Source organism: Orycteropus afer, unplaced genomic scaffold, assembly GCF_000298275.1.
Source record: "Orycteropus afer afer isolate SDZICR_OR568_19922 unplaced genomic scaffold, OryAfe1.0 scaffold00094, whole genome shotgun sequence".
In the NCBI taxonomy this organism is placed as follows: Eukaryota; Metazoa; Chordata; class Mammalia; order Tubulidentata; family Orycteropodidae; genus Orycteropus; species Orycteropus afer.
This window is the reverse complement of record NW_006921681.1, coordinates 2989342-3006761: the sequence shown is the minus strand read 5'-3', so window position 1 is coordinate 3006761 and position 17420 is coordinate 2989342. Positions and strand designations below refer to the sequence as shown.

At 50.7% G+C, this 17420-nt stretch overlaps 1 protein-coding gene across 1 annotated transcript in view; it reads right to left on the bottom strand.

Annotated features, from left to right (window-relative positions):
• CAMTA1 (calmodulin binding transcription activator 1) overlaps nucleotides 1-17420 on the bottom strand; it is a 1273846-nt gene that overhangs the window by 127224 nt on the left and 1129202 nt on the right. Inside the window, exon 7 of the mRNA XM_042781184.1 lies at nucleotides 4078-4231. Within this exon, the coding sequence (XP_042637118.1) occupies nucleotides 4078-4231 (154 nt within the window). The remainder of the gene's footprint in view (nucleotides 1-4077; nucleotides 4232-17420) is intronic.

Below are 17420 nucleotides of genomic sequence, written 5' to 3'. Positions count from 1 at the left end.
GCACAGGTCGGATCAGAGTTTCACGTCTCTGCTGATAAGCACATTTTGATTAAATCACTGACAACTCTGCTGTAGGGCAGAGAAATTTGGAAACATCAGGAAATCAAACTGTGAAGTCTTTGAAAGAATGTGATTTATGTGAAAATGTGATGAAGCTAATGTGTTTGGCTCCAGCGTTCAGTGGCATGCCTGATTCTTGAACCAGATCTGATACCTTCTTGGCACCCAGCACACTTCTGCTTTTCCGAACGGTTAGTGGCTGCTGTATGCGGGTTCCAAGGCTGATCTGAATCAAAGGCTTTAATTTGAGTTGAGCTTCCCAAGACCTATTTCCCAGGCTGGGCATCTCCAGCTAGTGCCCCACATCTGTGCCCACTCTGAGTAATTGTTCGAGGCTTTGTGCTCCCTCCTGAGATACCAGCAAGCCAAGTGTTATTAGATTTATGAGGAGTTTGTTGTGGTTTTACGTAATTTTCTTGATGCACTACAGATTTTGGAGCGGTTCTCACAGTCCTTCCGGTTAAGCAACAGAGCCAGGCTCAGGTCTGGCTGCCACCCCCTGGGCTTCTCAGAGCTCAATGTCCCCACTCATTTGGGAGGTGGCACCCCCTTCTGAGGATGGGCAGGCTCTTGCGTGGGGATGGTGGGTTTTCTGAGGCACTGCTGAGGATCTAGGGCATTGCAAGGAAGGGAGAGCCAATGAGGAGAGAAAAAGGAAGCAGGTGAGATGACAGGATGGGAAATGGTGAGGGATGGTTTTTGAGGGAAGGCCTGCCAGGGCCTGTTGACAGAGATGTTTGGTGTTGGGGGCACAGAGGGGTCGGATTGGGGTGGCCATCCTGTAAGGTTTCTCTTCCCTCAGGAGCATCACCTTGGCTAATCTCTGGCTGACACAGTCTCTAGGGATTTTCCTGTGACCCAGCTGGTGTTGGGGCTATTCCCTGACTATGTGGATGGGGAAGCCCTGATTTGCAAATGGAACCTAAACTCCTTGGAGCAGCTCAAGAAGAAAGTGATGACAGGCCCAGAGAGGCCAAAAAGAAAATCCCTACTCCCGGTTGAAGACAAAAGGAGCCCTGGTGGAGCAATGGTTAAGCGCTCAGCTGCTAACAGCAAGGTTGGCAGATTGAACCCACTCAGCGGCTCTGTGGGAGAAAGACCTGGCAATATGCTTCTGCAAGGAGTATAGCCTAGGAAACCCTTTGGAGTGATTCTACTCAGTCACATGGGGTTGCTTTGAGTTGGAACTGACTTGACTACAACAGACAACAAGTAAAGACAGTTTTTGAGAATGAGCTTCTTTCTCAAACCTTGAACCCTATGGGGTCTAACAAGGTGCAGGTGTGCCTGGCCACCCTTTCAAGGAAAGAGTCCTCCTTTAGGACTCTTATTTTGGAAGCATCATCAAGTCCCAGCCAAGGCCCAGGCCTCCTCCCTGGGTATATCCTCCTACAAAGGGGAAGATGGGCAGCTTTGCCAGAATGAACCCAACCACCTGGAGTAATCCCAGCTCCCGGAACACCAGCCTCCCTGGATATGGAGGCTGAGCAGAGATAGAGGAGCTGAGCCAGGCCTTGCAGAGCTGGCAGGAAGCTGTGGGTCTTGGGACAGAGACTGTGGATTCTTTCACTTTATAGAAGGGGAGCTAGGGTGGAGAAGGGGTAGTTGACTGGCCAAGGGTCACACAGCGAGGTGGCCACAGAACCAGGATGAGTGCCTGCCTCCTGACTCCCCCAGCTCTGATTCTTTCCAATGCCCTGGCCAGGTGGCCTCACTGCCCTTTGTCACCAGAGTCATGCTTTGGCCTAGGCAAGGCTCTGCTGAAGAGCAGGTGTGAGCAGAACCTGGGGCAGGAAACTCAATGTCAGTGCAAGGAAGTATGAGCAGGCCATGGGGGGACCCTGTGTGCAGTGAAAGCTCCACCCATTCAGAAGAGATAGACAGGTGAGTCTGGGAGCAGGAGCCTCTGGTTTCACTGTCCTGGGCCTCTGGCCTGCCCTTGGAGGGGGACCCTCAAATATTGGGCTTGGACACTGGAAGATTTTGCCGGTTCCTCAGGCTCTTGTGGGGAGTGGACTAGAGCTGGGCCAGCCACTTCCCATTCATCCATTCAACAAACGTCCACAAGGGACTTCCACGAGCCTGCTGCTGGACCCTGGGGGTGGCTGAGGCAAGGAGGACTCATGGGATGTTTGCTGTAGTGTTTCCTGATTTCTGATAGTCTGCAGAATTTGGAGAGGCTGCCGCAGCCCCTTCTAGTTAGACACATGAGGGAGATTCTTGTCTGAGGTCTGTCCAGGAGTGGGGGGCAGAGTTTGGAAGATGCTTGTGTGCCAGAGTGTGTGGTCAGCAGTCAGGGGACCCAGGAAGAAGTGACGTTTGGGCTGAGAAGTGAAGAGCTGAAGGATGATGGATGTGAGCAGATGCAGATGGAATGGATGCAGGGGAGGGGCGGGAAATGGTGGGGGGTGCAGCAGAGGGACAAAGGAGGGTGCAAGGGGGGGTAGGGGAGTAGCAGAGGAGGTGCGGGGGCGGGGCAGGAGAGGGTGCAGGCAGCAGGGGGAGAGGCAGTCTCCTGTGGAGGAACCAGAAAAGTCTGAATGCAGCTGGATACAGAATCTGAAGCTGCAGAGGCGTGAGGCCTGATGGTGGAGGTGCTGTTCATGCCAGGAGTTTTCCCGTGTGGCACTGGGCACAAGTCAGGTATGGTCACCACTGCAGTTTGGAAGGTCCTACTGGAATAGCCTGAGACTGGGCCATCTGGGCTCTTGATTCTGGGCAGTGGTGCCAAGGCCAGGCTTTCCAGAGCCTCCCCACAGACCACTGGTTCAGGAGGGTGGCATGTGGTGAGCTCAGTCCAGCTCACTCAGGCTGCTGGTCTACAGGTCTGCAGGGTCTTCCATTTGCTCTCCTAACCAGGGGGCTGCAGGGGAGATCCCTGAATCTGAGCACTGGAGAGAACCTCAGGTTCACCTGGTCATTGCAGGTGTCACTGGTATCAACTTGGACACCACAGTGATGGGACACTGCCTGCCCAGCCCCCGGATGTTTTAGTTGCTCCCCTGCCTATAGCATCCATCAGCCTCCTCCCTCTAGTCTAGTTGGAGGGGCAAATAGTTCCTAGTGATCCCCGGGCCATCTCTGACGTCTTGTGTGACAACAGGCCTCCATCCAAGCCTCAAGACCAGTCCTCCCAGGCCGGCCCTGGGCCTGGGCCCAGCACTGATGCTCTGTTCTCTCCTGCCCAGCAGACCACATTTGCTCTTCCTGAGCCCAGCTGCCTGGCAGGCAGAGGAGGCCACCGTGGCCCACGGAAACGAGGCCCCGGCGCTGCTTTCTGGACTCATTTAGTGTTTTGCATTCAGTGGTTTGCACCTGACAGATGCTTCTGAAAGCATCACTTTGCTGACAAAATGAAATCCAGCTCAATTACCATCATCCATTTGCCACCCAGTCTGGGAGCCGAGGCAGCCCTGTGTCCAGGAGGTGGCGGCCAAGCCCAGGGCCACCTGAGTGCAGGACCAGGCCTGCTTTGGCCAGCCCCTCTGCTCCCTTCCTTGGTCTCCCTGCTTGGTTCCACTCTCTGACTCCCTCCCTCCCAACCCACAACTCATGCATCTGCAGTGCAGAGCCCTCTCATTGCTTGGTGAGTGACTTGCACATGGTGTATGTTCCTCTGAACCTCACTTTTCTCATCTGCAGGATGGGATTGGCATTCTGTGCCTTGCCATTATGGGAGAGACAGACACTGGTAGCATGATGGAGCACAAAGCCTATCCTAGGGCAGGGACACCCTTCCTTCCCGACAGGTCTAGGCAAAATTGGTGTCTCTGTACACCAGGCTGTCAGGAGTGGGATGTTTGCCATCACAGAAGGCTGTGAGCATCAAGTGAAGGTTAGAGTGTAAGTAGGCCTTAGAAAGTGAAGTCTGGCCCGGAAGTTCATGTGTCATTGGCATCCTTGTGGAAAGGGACCCCCACACCTGGTCTCCACAGCCACTGAAGACCTCTGGCCCCACCCAGGTGAGGCTGAATGGAGCCCCAGTGTGGGGTGTGCAGACTAGCTGCAGCTACTCACACATGGGCTTGAGTTGCCCGATGAGCTCCTCTTTTGTCCATTTTGCCCACTCCTTCTTGTCGGTGTTGATGGAGCAGAGGATGGGGCCGCAGGGCTTGCCGCAGTCCTCGATGGCCGGCACGTTCAGGTAGTGCACCAGGACGATGTCAGGGTTCTGGGGGAGAGACAGACACTGGTAGCATGATGGAGCACAAAGCCTGTCCTAGGGCAGGGACACCCTCCCTTCCCGACAGATCTAGGCAGAACTGGTGTCTCTGTATACCAGGCTCTCAGGAGTGGGATGTTTGAAACCAGATCCTTCTCTGTTGTGGGGCTGTCCCATGCATCATAGGAGGTTTAGCAGCATCTCTGGCCTCTACCCATTAGATGCCAGTAACAGTCCCCCTCCAGACTTCAACAGCCAGAAATGTCTCCAGATATCCCAAATGTCCTCTGGGAGACCAAATTGCTCCAGTTGAGGACCAGGGTCTACACGCAGGTGTGTGTACCTGTAGCTAAGGACCAGCTGCATGAGACCAGAGTGTATTTCAAACCCAACACACAAGTTCTCACACCAACACCTACCCTGCCAACAAGTGTACCCACTCCTTCTTTACACATCTGTCCTTATCATAGCTCACTGAAACCTTAGGCATCATCATCCCTTCTTCCCAAGAGGAGATGGGGTTCCCAGAGGTCAAGCTGCCCTGCTTCTATGAGCTGGACATTGCTCTGCCCTTCAGCCTATGCTTATGCACACACATGAAACCACATCTGGGCTTTCCTTCCAAACACCACATTTGGAGCCCTTCCTCTCCTTTGGAGATATCTTTGGAGCAAAGGACATAGAGAACCCTTGGCCTGAAGACCTTGAAGGCACACTTTTACCCTGAAATAGTTCTATTGAAATGGGACTGCCCTTTCCCCTCGTCGCACGATAGTTAACCATCAACTCAGCTGCTAACCAAAAGGTTGGTGTTTCAAATCTACTCAGAGGTGCCACAGGAGAAAGACCTGGTGATCTGCTTCCACAAAGATTGCAGCCTGGAAAGTCCTATGGGGCAGTCCTGCTCTGTAACACGTAAGGTCACTAAGAATTGGAATTGACTCGCTGACACCCAACAGCCCCTTCCCATCAGATTCAATTCAAAGCAGCTTTTGTCCCTTTCTGCCCACCACCAGCTCTGATGGCTACACCCCAAGATGCCTTAGAGGGGCAGTGACATTAAGCAAGGAGCATGTGGCCACCCAGAAGGTGGTTAGGCTCCTTTGGACACACCAGTTCTGGCAGGTCTGTTAAAAAGCAATCATGTCACTTTTTAGATGACGCTTGGATAAACCCAGATACACCAGGCTTAATGCCCTTACCCTGTGAGAAGGTATTTCTTGGACCATTTTTTTTCCTTGCACCATTCTAAGGAAGCACGTGACAATATATTAAGAGACTGTACAGAACTACATAAGAGGCCACTTGGAAGGCCATACCCTGTGGTTTTTCCCACCTGTTGGTCTCCTCCGCTTTACCCTATAAGTCCTGGGGGAGGGGCATGAGGTCCCTAGGCACAGAGGATGCTGAGCCCACAATCGCCTTTTTAGAATATGGTCAGAGCCAGAGCAGAAAAAAAGAACACATGAATGAATCAATCCATTAATAAAGATTCAAGACGATACCATGACCAGTGCAAGAAAGTAGACTGGCATAATTTTAAAAGATTTTCAATAAGTGTTGAAACATAGAGTATTTTCCTTGCCAACGCTCAGTTAACCAGGAAATTAAATCAACATGAACAGGAGCTTGCTCGTTAATGGCAGCTTTTCTGGATTTCGGTAATCATGCTCCTTAATAACAATGATAATCCTGACATCGCCGCGGCACTTTATTCTTTTCAAAGCACTTTCCAGCCATTATCTCATTTGGTGCCTGCACTAGCTGCCGAGCAGGCAGGGCAGGGCAGGGCAGGTGCCCTCGCCTACCACAAGGAGACAGGATGCTGGAAAGTTGCATCTTCCTCAAACAATGTATCTGTGTGTGGTGAGGGACAGAGCCAGGGATGGAAGACAGGGCTCTGATTCCAAACTCATCCTGCCGAGATGCCTGGTGGCCTCATTTCGCTTGGTTTAGTGCAACCCTACCTCTCATTTCATTTCATCCTCACCATGTGCCCCAGAGGTGGCATGGGCAATGCTCAACGCACGGATGGTGTAACCAGGAGACATGGGGTGATCCTTAAGTCCCAGCCCTGTGCTCCTCCTACAGACCAGCAGACTGACCTCCCTGGAGGCTGTGTCTGGGGTGGGGAACCCAGGGGGCAGTGCCAGCTGCTGAGGGAGCTAGAGTGAGTATCAAAGGGCTGCCGGGCCAGCAGATCCCTGGGGTTCCCTCTGATCCCAGTCCTGGAGTGTGAGCCTGACCCTGGTCCCAGGGAGCTGGGATGTCAGACACTGAGGAGATGAAAGTGCTGTAGCTGCCTGCCCCACAGTGTCAGATTCCCCAATCAGAAAGGTAAGCATGGGCTTCCTTGTGCTTACTTACTAATCTGTAGTGAACGATTTCACTTTTTTAAAAAAAAAAAAAAAAACACATCAAAGATTCTGCTTCTAGGCATGGCTGGTATCTGTTTTTCTCCCAACCCTACAGTACCTTCCTATAGAATCAAAACCTATTCAAATTTACGATCCCTGACAGGGATTGAGTACCCAGTAAGCAAGTAAGCATGGGCTTACTTGTGATTACTTACTAATCTGTAGAGAACGGCTGACTACAAATTAGTAAGTAATCACAAGCAAGCCCATGCTTATCTTGTTTATTGGGTAATTTGCCCCTGGTCCCACGGAGGAGTCAGGTCCTAGGGAAGGCTGTGGGAGCCCAAGGGCAGACAGGCAGGGGCAGCAGAGCTCAAGCCCTCACTCACTGCACAGGGAAACCCCCAACCCTGGGGTTCCTGCACAAGGGCACACAGCACTCTCCTCCCTAGGCAGCCCTGCCTTCTATCTGCAGGGCCTAACCCTCCATTTTCTATAATCAACCAGTCTGCTGTTCTTGGAGGACTAGCAATGCCACTTCCTCCAGGAAGCTCTCCCTGATACCCCACCCGATGGCAGTCAGATTTGTATCTTTACAGTCTGTATGTCAACACTGTCTCCTAACATAGACCTGGAGATAGGGGCCTTGTGTTCACTACAGCATAGGCAACAGTTCGCAGTTAGTTCAGGTTGTTAGAATTGAGTCCCTAGGTGGTGCACATAGTTAATGCTCTTGACTGCTAACTAAACGGTTGGAGGTTGGAGTCCACTCAGGGCTCCTTGGAAGAAAGGCCTGGCACTCTCCTTCTGAAACACCAGCCATTGGAAAACTTAGAGAGCACAGTTCTACTCTGACACACATGGGGCCGCCATAAGTTGAAGTTGACTTGACAGCAACTGGTTTGCTGGCTAGGACCGAGTCAGGCTGACTTAGGACCTTCCATCTTTACTCTTAGCAGACCTATGTTCCACTGACATCTGGTTTCTGTTTTCTGGCTGCCGGCAGAGCAGTCTTCCTGAACACAGGTCCTAGGAGGCTAAGATGCAAGTGGTTTTTAACTTTTTTTGGGTCTGAGGCCTCTTTGAGAATCTGATGAAAGCTGTGAACACCCCATCCTACCACTGAAAAATGTCCCCGGTGCACATCAACATTCCGTTTCAGGGTTCACAGTGTCCAGGGAACCACACCAGTGAGTGCAGACTTAGGGGTCTGGCTTTGACACTGCTCCCTCCATTAGGGAGCCCTTTTGCAAACCTCCAACTCTGGCACTGTGCTTTTTGGCCCTTTGTCACAATTAGCAGAAAGTTCTAGTCCCCTAAGCATTCAAGGAGGCCTGGTTTGGGATTAAAGGATGTAGAAGTGAGAGACTTCATGGTTTGTGACTTTAACATGGATTCCATCCTGGGGCCTAGAGTTCCTGCTGCTGAAACTCAGTGTTGAGTTTTAAATAACAACTTCCTGGCTTGGGGCTGATTTTAAGACACAGCATGATTGAGGTATTTTTGGAAATTTGGGGCACACATAGCTTCTTGGCAATGTTGCAATTTTATTCATTAGTTGTACATTTTATTGGGTGTTTTTGGCAGAAGAATATATTAGCCTTGGAATTAAAATGTCTCAGTTTCATGGAGTGCTCAGAATAGTGTCCGGGGTTTCACTGTATATTGCTTTCTGGCTCTGAGATGGGCTTGGGCTCAGACAGCTGGGCAGGGTGGGCTGGGGAAGCTCCCACTCCCAGGTACCAGCCCCAACAATGTGCCCCAGACAACAGTGGAGCCAGGTGGCCTGTTGTCTCAGCCTGGGGTGCTCTGATGTTTCTTTGGGATCTGCTACTCAGCTTGAAGGGCAGAATACTTGTCAAAAGGCTCCTTCCTGGTCTATGGCATTTTCAGGAAGATGCTAAAAGCTGTCACCCCAAGAGAACATCACCTTTGAAGATGAATCCTCAAGTGTCCAGGAGGCCTGGTCTGGGGCTAAAGACCTGGAGGACTGAGCAAGATGGAGTGGTATGCAGCTATGGGGAAAAGCCAAGGACAAGAAAAAGTCTCAGAGAAGTTCCAGAATCTTCTGGAAAGAACCATTGTTATTGTTCAGTGCCATTGAGTCAGTCCTGACGCATAGTGACCTCCTGTACTACATAACAAAATATTGCCTGGTCCTGAGCCATCCTTACAACCGTCGCTGTGTTCAAGCTCATTGTTGCAGCCACCGTGTCAATCCAATCATTGAGGGTCTTCCTCTTTTTCACTGACCTTCAACTTTACCTAGCATGATGGCCTTTACCTAGCATGATGGTCCCTCCTGATAACATGTCCGAAGTACATGAGATGAAGTCTCAATATCCTCTCTTCTAAGGAGCATTGTGGCTGTATTTCTTCCAAGACAGATTTCTTCATTCTTCTGGCAGGCCATGACAGATTGAATATTCTTTGCCATGGACTAGGAGATTTCATGCTTCCCTCTCATCTGAAAATAGAAATGGCTCTTCTTCCTCTCTTCCCAGGACTGCTGGAGGGAGCTCTGATGGAAAAAACCCCAAAACCCAAAACTAACAGTTGCTGTTGAGTCAACTCTGAGTCATGGAGACCCCATGTGTGTCAGGGTAGAACTGTGTTTCACAGGGTTTTCAATGGCTGAACTTTTAGAAGTAGATCATCAGACCTCTCTTCTGAGGTGTCCCTGGGTGGACTCGAACCTCCAACCTTTTGGTTAACAACCAAGTATGTTAACTGCCTGCACCCACCTCTGGCCTGGACCCAGCCTCTGGACACTCTTCCTCCTAATCTGGCATTTTAGGCTGCTTTCTATTGAGTCAGAATTCCTGGAAAAATCCTTGCTCATATGTGATGCATTACCCACACAGCTCTCCCCTCACCCAAAGGTTCCCTTTCCTCACAGATGTTGCCAAAGTTATCTTCCCACCTGCAACTGGGAGTTTCCATTTGGAAGGATGGATGTGAAGGAGAGAAGCTGGGATTTGTTTTTAAAAGCTTTTCATCATACCAAACAGAAATTATACCCATTGAGCACTGATTCTCTATTCTTCCCTACCTCCCAGCCCCTGGTAACCTCTAATCTTCTTTCTGTCTCTATGCATTTGCCTGTTCTAGATACTTTATAGAAATGGGATCATTTTATACTTATCCTTTTGTGTCTGGCTTATTTCACTTAGCATAGTGTTTTCAAGAAAGAAAGGCCTGGAGATCTACTTCAGAAAATTAGCCAATGAAAATCTTACAGATCCCAACAGAACATCATCTGACACACTTTAGTTGGACACATCATCAGGAGGGATCAATCGCTGGAGGAGAACATGGTGTTTGGTGAAATAGAGGGTGAGGGAGACCCTTGGTGAGATGGACTGGCACAATTGTTGCAACGATGGACTTGAACATGACCGTGTGTGTGAGGATATGCAGGACTGGACTGAGCAGTGCTTCATTTTGTTGTACAAAAGGGTGCCATAAGTTGCAATTGACTCGATGGTAGCTATCTGTTTACCTAATGTTGTCAAGGTTCATCCAGGCCCTAGCATGAATCAGAACTTTATTTCTCTTGACCTGAATAATATGCCACTGTATGTATGCATTACATTTTTGCTTATCCATTCATCTGTTGGTGGACACTTGTATTGTTTCCACCTTTTGACCGTTGTAACTAGTGCTGTGCTGAACATTGGTGTGCAAGTGTCTGAGTTCCTGCTTTTAATGGTTTTGGTCACATACCTAGATGTGGAATTGCTGGATAGTAAGGTAGTTCTAAGTTTAACTTTTTGAGGAATCACTGAATGGGTTTAGTCCTTGACTGGTTGCTCCAGGCTGGTGAGGATCCTGCTTCAGGGTGTGAGGGGAAGCTGGTGGGAGATGAGCAACTTGCACAGGAGTGTGGAGCATGGATACGACTGCCTGTGCCTGATTTTATCTTGGTAATGACTGATGACTGAGGATTTGAGGAAATAAAACTCTGAAAAATAAAGTGCTCCTCACCCTGCGTGGACAGCAGTCATCGGGCAGCCACTGAATGGGGCGCCAGTAGGGAGGCTTGGCCTGGGAGCCCACTGCTGCACCTGTGCTTGGGATTAACATGCAGCAGCTCCTGCCACAAACATTACTGATTCATAGGCTCACAAGCCTGAGGCGAGTTCACTTGCAGCCTGGAGTACAGCAGGTGCATGAGGCTGGGCTGGGGGGTCCTCTGATCAGCCGTGCTGGGCCTGGGGCTGCTCGCTGACAGAGAGTCCCAGCCAGGGAGGCCTGGACTGGGCCCACCCCATGACAGAACCAGCACTGGTTCTGTGGGCTGGACCTCAGGTCAGGGCTGGGGCTGAAGGAGAGGGGGAGTAGAAGAGGAAAGGGGGAGGATGGAGAGAAACATACTTTGAGGGGTGGTACAGCAGGGATATATGGGGGAAGGACAAATAGGGGGGTCTGCTGCAGTTGTTGCCTACCCAAGCCCACCCCAGGGTTTGTAATAACAACCCTAGCAATGGCTAAGAGTATAGCAGTGAGCTCTTCCTAAGACACTCGCCAAGGGGACTCAAGTCGCCCATAGCAAGGACTGGAGCATCTTGCCTCTCCTCTTGGCCATTCCCAGGGTGGGGCAGTGGGCAGCTGGGTGCCAGGCAGGAGCCCACTGCCCAGCCCCTGTTCCTCAGCCTTCGTGGAAAGGGAGGGGTCCCCGATCCAGGACCCCTTTCTGTGGAGTAAGCAGGACAGGGATGCAAGAAGTGGTTAAAAATGCAAAAAGCTGTTGGTTTTGATAAAGAAAAATGCAGCTGCAACATCTGTTTGACTCTTGTTTGCAGCTTCATCAACGCTAAGTGGTCGATAAATCAGGGTGGCGTGGTGCTCCGTTTCTTCTGGGCTCCGTCATTAATCTCGTGCCAGTTCTCATGAAAAATGAAGGAGAGAAGCTGTGTGATAGTGAAAATGTATACATTACCCAGAAAGTCAGAATAGCATGTACCAGTGCACAGACCTCCCAACTTGCTGCTTGGGGTGGGGGCGGGGGACGGGGATGTGCTCCCCCTAGGAAGGAGGGGGCAGAACTGGGAGGAGCAGCGTGGTCCTAGCCACAAGCCCATTTCCTAATTGCATTTTCCATCTGAGCACTACTTTTGCAGATTCTGGAAGCCCCACAGACTGATGTAAAGAGGCAGCACCATGCCTGTACCTGGCACTTCATAACCCAGAAGGCAGGGAACTTAGTGCAGGAGTGAACAGCCAGCAGAGAGAGAGGTGGGATCTGCAGAGAGAGAGAGGTGGGATCTGCAGGGAATGAATAAACCATGATTCGAGGCTGTGGGGGTCACTCTCCTGAAAGAGAATACTCTTTCCTTCTGGGGCTCACCTGTCCAGGGCAGCTTGGAACCTGTCCCTCTCTACTCTGGCCAAAAGTAGGAGGTAAGGATTCCTGTTCCCCATCAGAAGGGAGACTCAGGTTTTACCTACCTCCCTACCCTGTTCTCCTACTGAGGCCTGTCAGCAGGCAGGGGGAGGGCAAGCTGCCTCAGAGCCTGGAGCTGAAGCCCCAGGAAGGAAGGAAACACAAGAACCGTGCTGCCAGGTAAGGGCAGGGGCAGTGGTGCCCACCACTCTGGCCTCCTGGATTAGCGGGCTGCCCCCGGCTATCTCTTCCCTACTGCAGACTGGAAAAGATGCTCATGGCCCTATGAACAAGGAGTTGCCACATCTCACTGCTGACTCAGGATGTGTGGGCTGGGTGCCCTGGGGGAAGGCATGTGGCCATGTCCCCAGTACACAGCTCCCAGGTGAGCCCTACTTGGAGAAGATCAGGTCAGCTGTGTGCCTGGCCCCACGTTCAAGCCTTATGCAGGCCACCACGAGTGCTGGTGCCATATCATCCCTGTTCACAGAAAGGAAAGTGTGTTTAGGATTAAAGGATTAACACTGTGGCTGGCCAGAGCTCAGAGCCTGCATCTCTGCTTCTCCTCCACTCCACTGGGTCCCTGGGGCTCCATGGATGAAGCTCTCTGGCTGTGTGCTTGGCTTCAGTGCTCTAGGCAGCAGCCCAGGCAGTGTCTGGGCTGGAGCAAACCTCTATTCAGGGTGCCAGGCTGGTCATCTGGGGTGCAGAGCTCTGGAGCGGGGATGGGGCTGGACTCCTGTGCTGGCCTGTAAGCTCCTGAGGGCAGGGGTGAGACTGCCAAGGCCTCTGGCTTCATGTCAAGGGCCCTCAGAGGTCAGGGTGCCTCTGGGATCAGGTAGGCCTTGGTCAGGTGGGTGTGTGGGGTGGGAGGGACAGCCTGGTGAGGGACCATGACCTGGGGCAGAGCAGCTGCTCACTGGGAATAGACCCAGGTCCCCAAAGTTGGAGGGAATAAAGGAGAAGCAGAAAGAGAGAGAGGGGAATGAGTAGGAATGGAAAGAAGGGATTTGGTGGCCCTCAGTAATAGGCAGGCTCCACATTCCATGCTGGGCACAGGGGACCCCCACTCCAGTTCAACATGGCAGGGGGCACAGAAGCCTCCCTGCATATCGGCAGGGATCTGCTATGTGATACCAAGCAAGAGGTGCAGGGTGTCTGAGTGGGGCTCTTTCCCTGCTTCAAGTAGGGGCGAGGCTAGCTGCCCTGGGGGAACCCTGCAGCCCCTCCAGAAGGCTGCCCTCATTGAGCAAGCACACACTCTATGTGATTCTGGGGCCAGCAGCCCTTCCTTGCTTCTGAGGGTGGCCGGGAGACTTAATTAGTTAATGTGGGTAAAGTGGTCTGAAGATGAAAAACCCTGGATAATTGCTGAGTGCTGCTGTTGTTATTACACAGTTACCAGAATTTTCTAGTGGTGGGAATGTAGTTAAACAATTTCTACATGGTGTGGGCTTAGGGACTGCTCTGCCTCCCTCCTAAGCCTTCAGACAGCTTAGAAAAAATGCTAATAGTAGGAAATTATGCCTGACTAAGCTGGACCCAGCATAGCCCTTGGCCCACCCTAGATACACAGAAAATGTTAAAGTGAAGGATAATTTACTGTCTCCCTGAGAAGATAAAGATGCATATACTTAAAAAGAAGCCAGAAGACACAATCTGCCCAGACTTTACAGAAGCTTCTGGAAGGTTCTACCCAATGGCCTCCGGAAGGTCCAGGATAGACGCAGCTGGGGAGGATGTTTTGTTATGGATCGTGACCTGGCTGCCTGACAGCACACATGGGCTGGGGTGTGTGGGCACATTTCTGGGCAAACAAATGAAAAGATCGAGGTTGCCCTGGCTGGGGGCCAGGCCTTCCTGATTTGAAATGGCTTTCAAAGATCTGCAGGAAGCAATGCCCAGTAACATTCCCATGTTTGCAGATGACACTCAACTTTATGGATGACAAAATGGTCCTCTGGGACCAGTCATGGGAGGGTCTCATGAGGTCCTATCAGAGGGCTGAAGAAAGACAGGTGGGTTCCAGTGAAGTGCTAGACAAGGGGCTACCTGTTGCTGCTGAGTTGATTCTGACTCATAGTGACCCTATAGGACAGGGTAGAATTGCCCCACTGGGTTCCCAAGGCTGTCATCTTTATGGATTCTGCCATGGAGTGGCTGGTAGGTTCAAACCACCGACCTTTTGGTTAGCAGCTAAGTACTTAACCCCTGCACCACCAGGGCTCTTTGGCAATGGACTGCTGTGTTGTTGTTGTTATGTACCGTTGGGTTGGACCCGACTCATAGCGACCCCTCCTTGGGTTTCTGAGGTGGTATCACTACGGAAACAGATTGCCCAACCTTCCTTCTGAGGAGTGGCTGGTGGGTTTAAACCGCTAGCCTTCTGGTTAGCAGTCAAGTGCCTTAGTCACTACACCACCAGAGCTCCTAGGGGTGGGGTGGTGGCTGCCCAAAAACCAAGATAAGGGCTCTTCTGTGCAGAAACAATAGCTAAGAGGAAACAGGATCTGAGTCTTGTAGGTCAAAAAGGGGAGAAGAAGGTGAATACATCTTTTTCCTCCAGATCCCAGAATGCTAAGCATAAGGGTCCCCCCTGGAGTTCAAGTTGGTAATTTTAACAAAAACCAACTCTACACAGTGGGCAGAACCTTATGAAACTCATTATCCCAAGGGAAACACAGGTTGAAGGATATAAATAGATTTTTAAATGGGTGACATTAGCTTCTGGATGGCTGATCTATAAGGAGCTACCAAAGAAGACCAAGATTTGGGGGTGCTTCTCTCCAGACCCACATCCAGGAGGCACTGTGGTTCTCAGTGCCATCCCACGGCTGCATCCAGACCTGGAGGTGTCTGCTGAGGCATTCAGCGCCTGCCCCTCTGTTTCTTACTTGCCAGAGAGTCAGGTGTTTTGGCCTTGCAGTTGGCAGAGTCTGGGTTTGGATGAGGGTGTTGGTTTGTCTTTCATATCACTCTCACCTTGAACTAATTTGTGACTTATTAGAAGTCGCTGCAAAAGTCACTCCAGCCAACCCTGAGAGAAGAAGCCATGGCCTTTTGCTGGGAAACAGAAACTCCTGCAGGGCAGGGTCGTGCTCAGGACTGCAGCCCTGGCCCCAAAGAGACAGAGGGAGAGCAGTCAGAGCTGGTGACATCAATGCCACCAATGCCTGTGATCAGGTTTCCAAGGGCTGTGTCTCTGATCCTTGGACTTCCTCTCCCCTCACAGAGCCACACAAACCTCCTTCTCCAGCCAGGCCACATGGCTCCCTCTCACCAGCCTCAAGGTTCTCTCTCCACTAAACAATTTAGACTGTCCTCTGGTTCCAATAACAAAAACAATAATCACTATGATGATTATTATTATTGTTGTGATTTATGAGTGCTACCATTTATTCCAGAAGGAAGGTTGGGCGATCTATTCCATAGTGATACCACCTCAGAAACCCAAGGAGGGGTAACTATGAGTCAGATCCGACTCGAAGGCAGTGAAACAAACAAACAAACAACCATTTATTCAGAGAGGCAGTGGTGGTTTAGTGATAGGTGGTTTAGTGATAGCATTCCATGTGGGAGACCTAGGTTCAATTCTCAGCCAATATAGCACTTACTCTTCTGTCAGTGGAGGCTGGTGTGTTGCTATGGTGCTGAACAGGTTTTAATGGAGCTTCCAGACTAAGATGGACAGGGAAGAAAGGCCTGGTGATCTACTTCCAAAAGTCAACTAGTGAAAACCCTATGGATCACAGTCGTTCCATTTGCAACTGCTCATAGGGATGGCACAGGCCCAGGCAGCATTTCACTTCATTGTGCATGGGGCGGCCACGAATCAGAGCCCACCTTGACAGCAACATCAAGCACCATATATTCACTACCTTCCCCACACGACCACATGACCATGGCCTCCTTCTCATAAGCCTCAAAGAGCCCTGCCTGAAGTGTAGACTTGGCAATTTCCTCCTGGAAGATTGGAAGCCAAGCCCACTAGCCTCCCCTGTCTGCTTCTCTCTCCAAGAATGTATACACCATTCCTGCTCCTGGGGCTGTGTACCCATGCAAAGCTGTGCCCCATTAGGCAGTGAGTCAACCCCGTCAGATGACAATGGATCAGGCAGCCATTGAGGTACCTCTAGAGCGAGGGACATGCTCTGGAGCCTTTCCTGTCCATCTGCTCCTCATACAAGCTCTGGGAGGAGCTGGCACAGGTCAGCCAGATGTGTCTCCCTTGACAGAGGTGCCACATGATCTGACCAAGGCTAATGGGAGGCAGAGCTAGACATGGCTTGAGTGTATTTGGTATTTTTTTTTATAAGAGTATCTGAATGTTCTTTAGGAAACTAATCACCTCTCCTCACCCAGACCGGGGGTGGAGCATGTGACTTGGGCTGGCCAATTAGAGCACTGCATTCTCTGGGCAGTGGTGATTGCTTTAAGGATAGACCCTGGACCAAATCAGAGCTAAACCCTGGACTTTGGCTGGAGTCACTAAGAGGCAAGACTACTCTTTTTTTTGTTGGACTTGAACCTGGAAGAGTGACACCTAGTGCTCCTGGCAGACATCTCTTGCTAGAACATGGAGTCCAAGAAAGGGGCCAATATGAAAGAGGTAAAGCTGAAAGAAGGAGACACAAAGACTTAATATAATTTCTTGGATCCCAAATACAGCCATTCCTGAAGCTGATACACTTCTAGACATTTTAGTAACTTGGGAGCTCTGGTGGCATAGTGCTGAAGGCATTTGACTGCTAACCAGAAGGTTCAAACTCACCAGTCACTCCTTGGAAGGAGGGTTGGGCAAACTAATTCCATAGTGATACTGCCTCAGAAACCCAAGGAGGGTGGCTATCAGTTGAATCTGACTTGACTGCAGTGAGTTTGATTTTTTGGTTTGGTTATTCCCGTCGAGTCGGTTCCAACTCACAGTGACCCCTCCTTGGGTTTCTGAGGCGGTATCACTACGGAAGTCGATTGTTCAACCTTCCTTCCAAGGAGTGGCTCATGGGTTTGAACTGCCAGCCTTCTGGTTAGCAATCAAATGTCTTAGGCACTACACTACCAGAGCTCCCTTTCAGTAACTAGAGCCTCCAAATTCCCTCTAATCTTGAAATCAGTTTTTAATTCTTTTTTTTTTCTATTGTGATTTGGGTTAAAATTTACAGAGCAAATTCACTTTCCATATAGCAGTTCACATACACTTTGTCTCATGACATTGACCACAATTCACCACAATGCCACAGCTCCCCTCCCACTTCCTCCCAACAGTCAACTCTTCCCTGTGTCCTTCCCTCCAATGCACTCCTGCCCCTTGAGCTGTCTCCCTGTGCATAAACAGCCCTTCTTTCTCTCACGATTATTCTCTCCAAGGAGTGTATCTACCTCAGGTAAATGTTCAACTCCTATGCCTGTCCTTTGTTTGGCTGGAAGCCACAGGTGTGGGTTCAATTCCAGACCT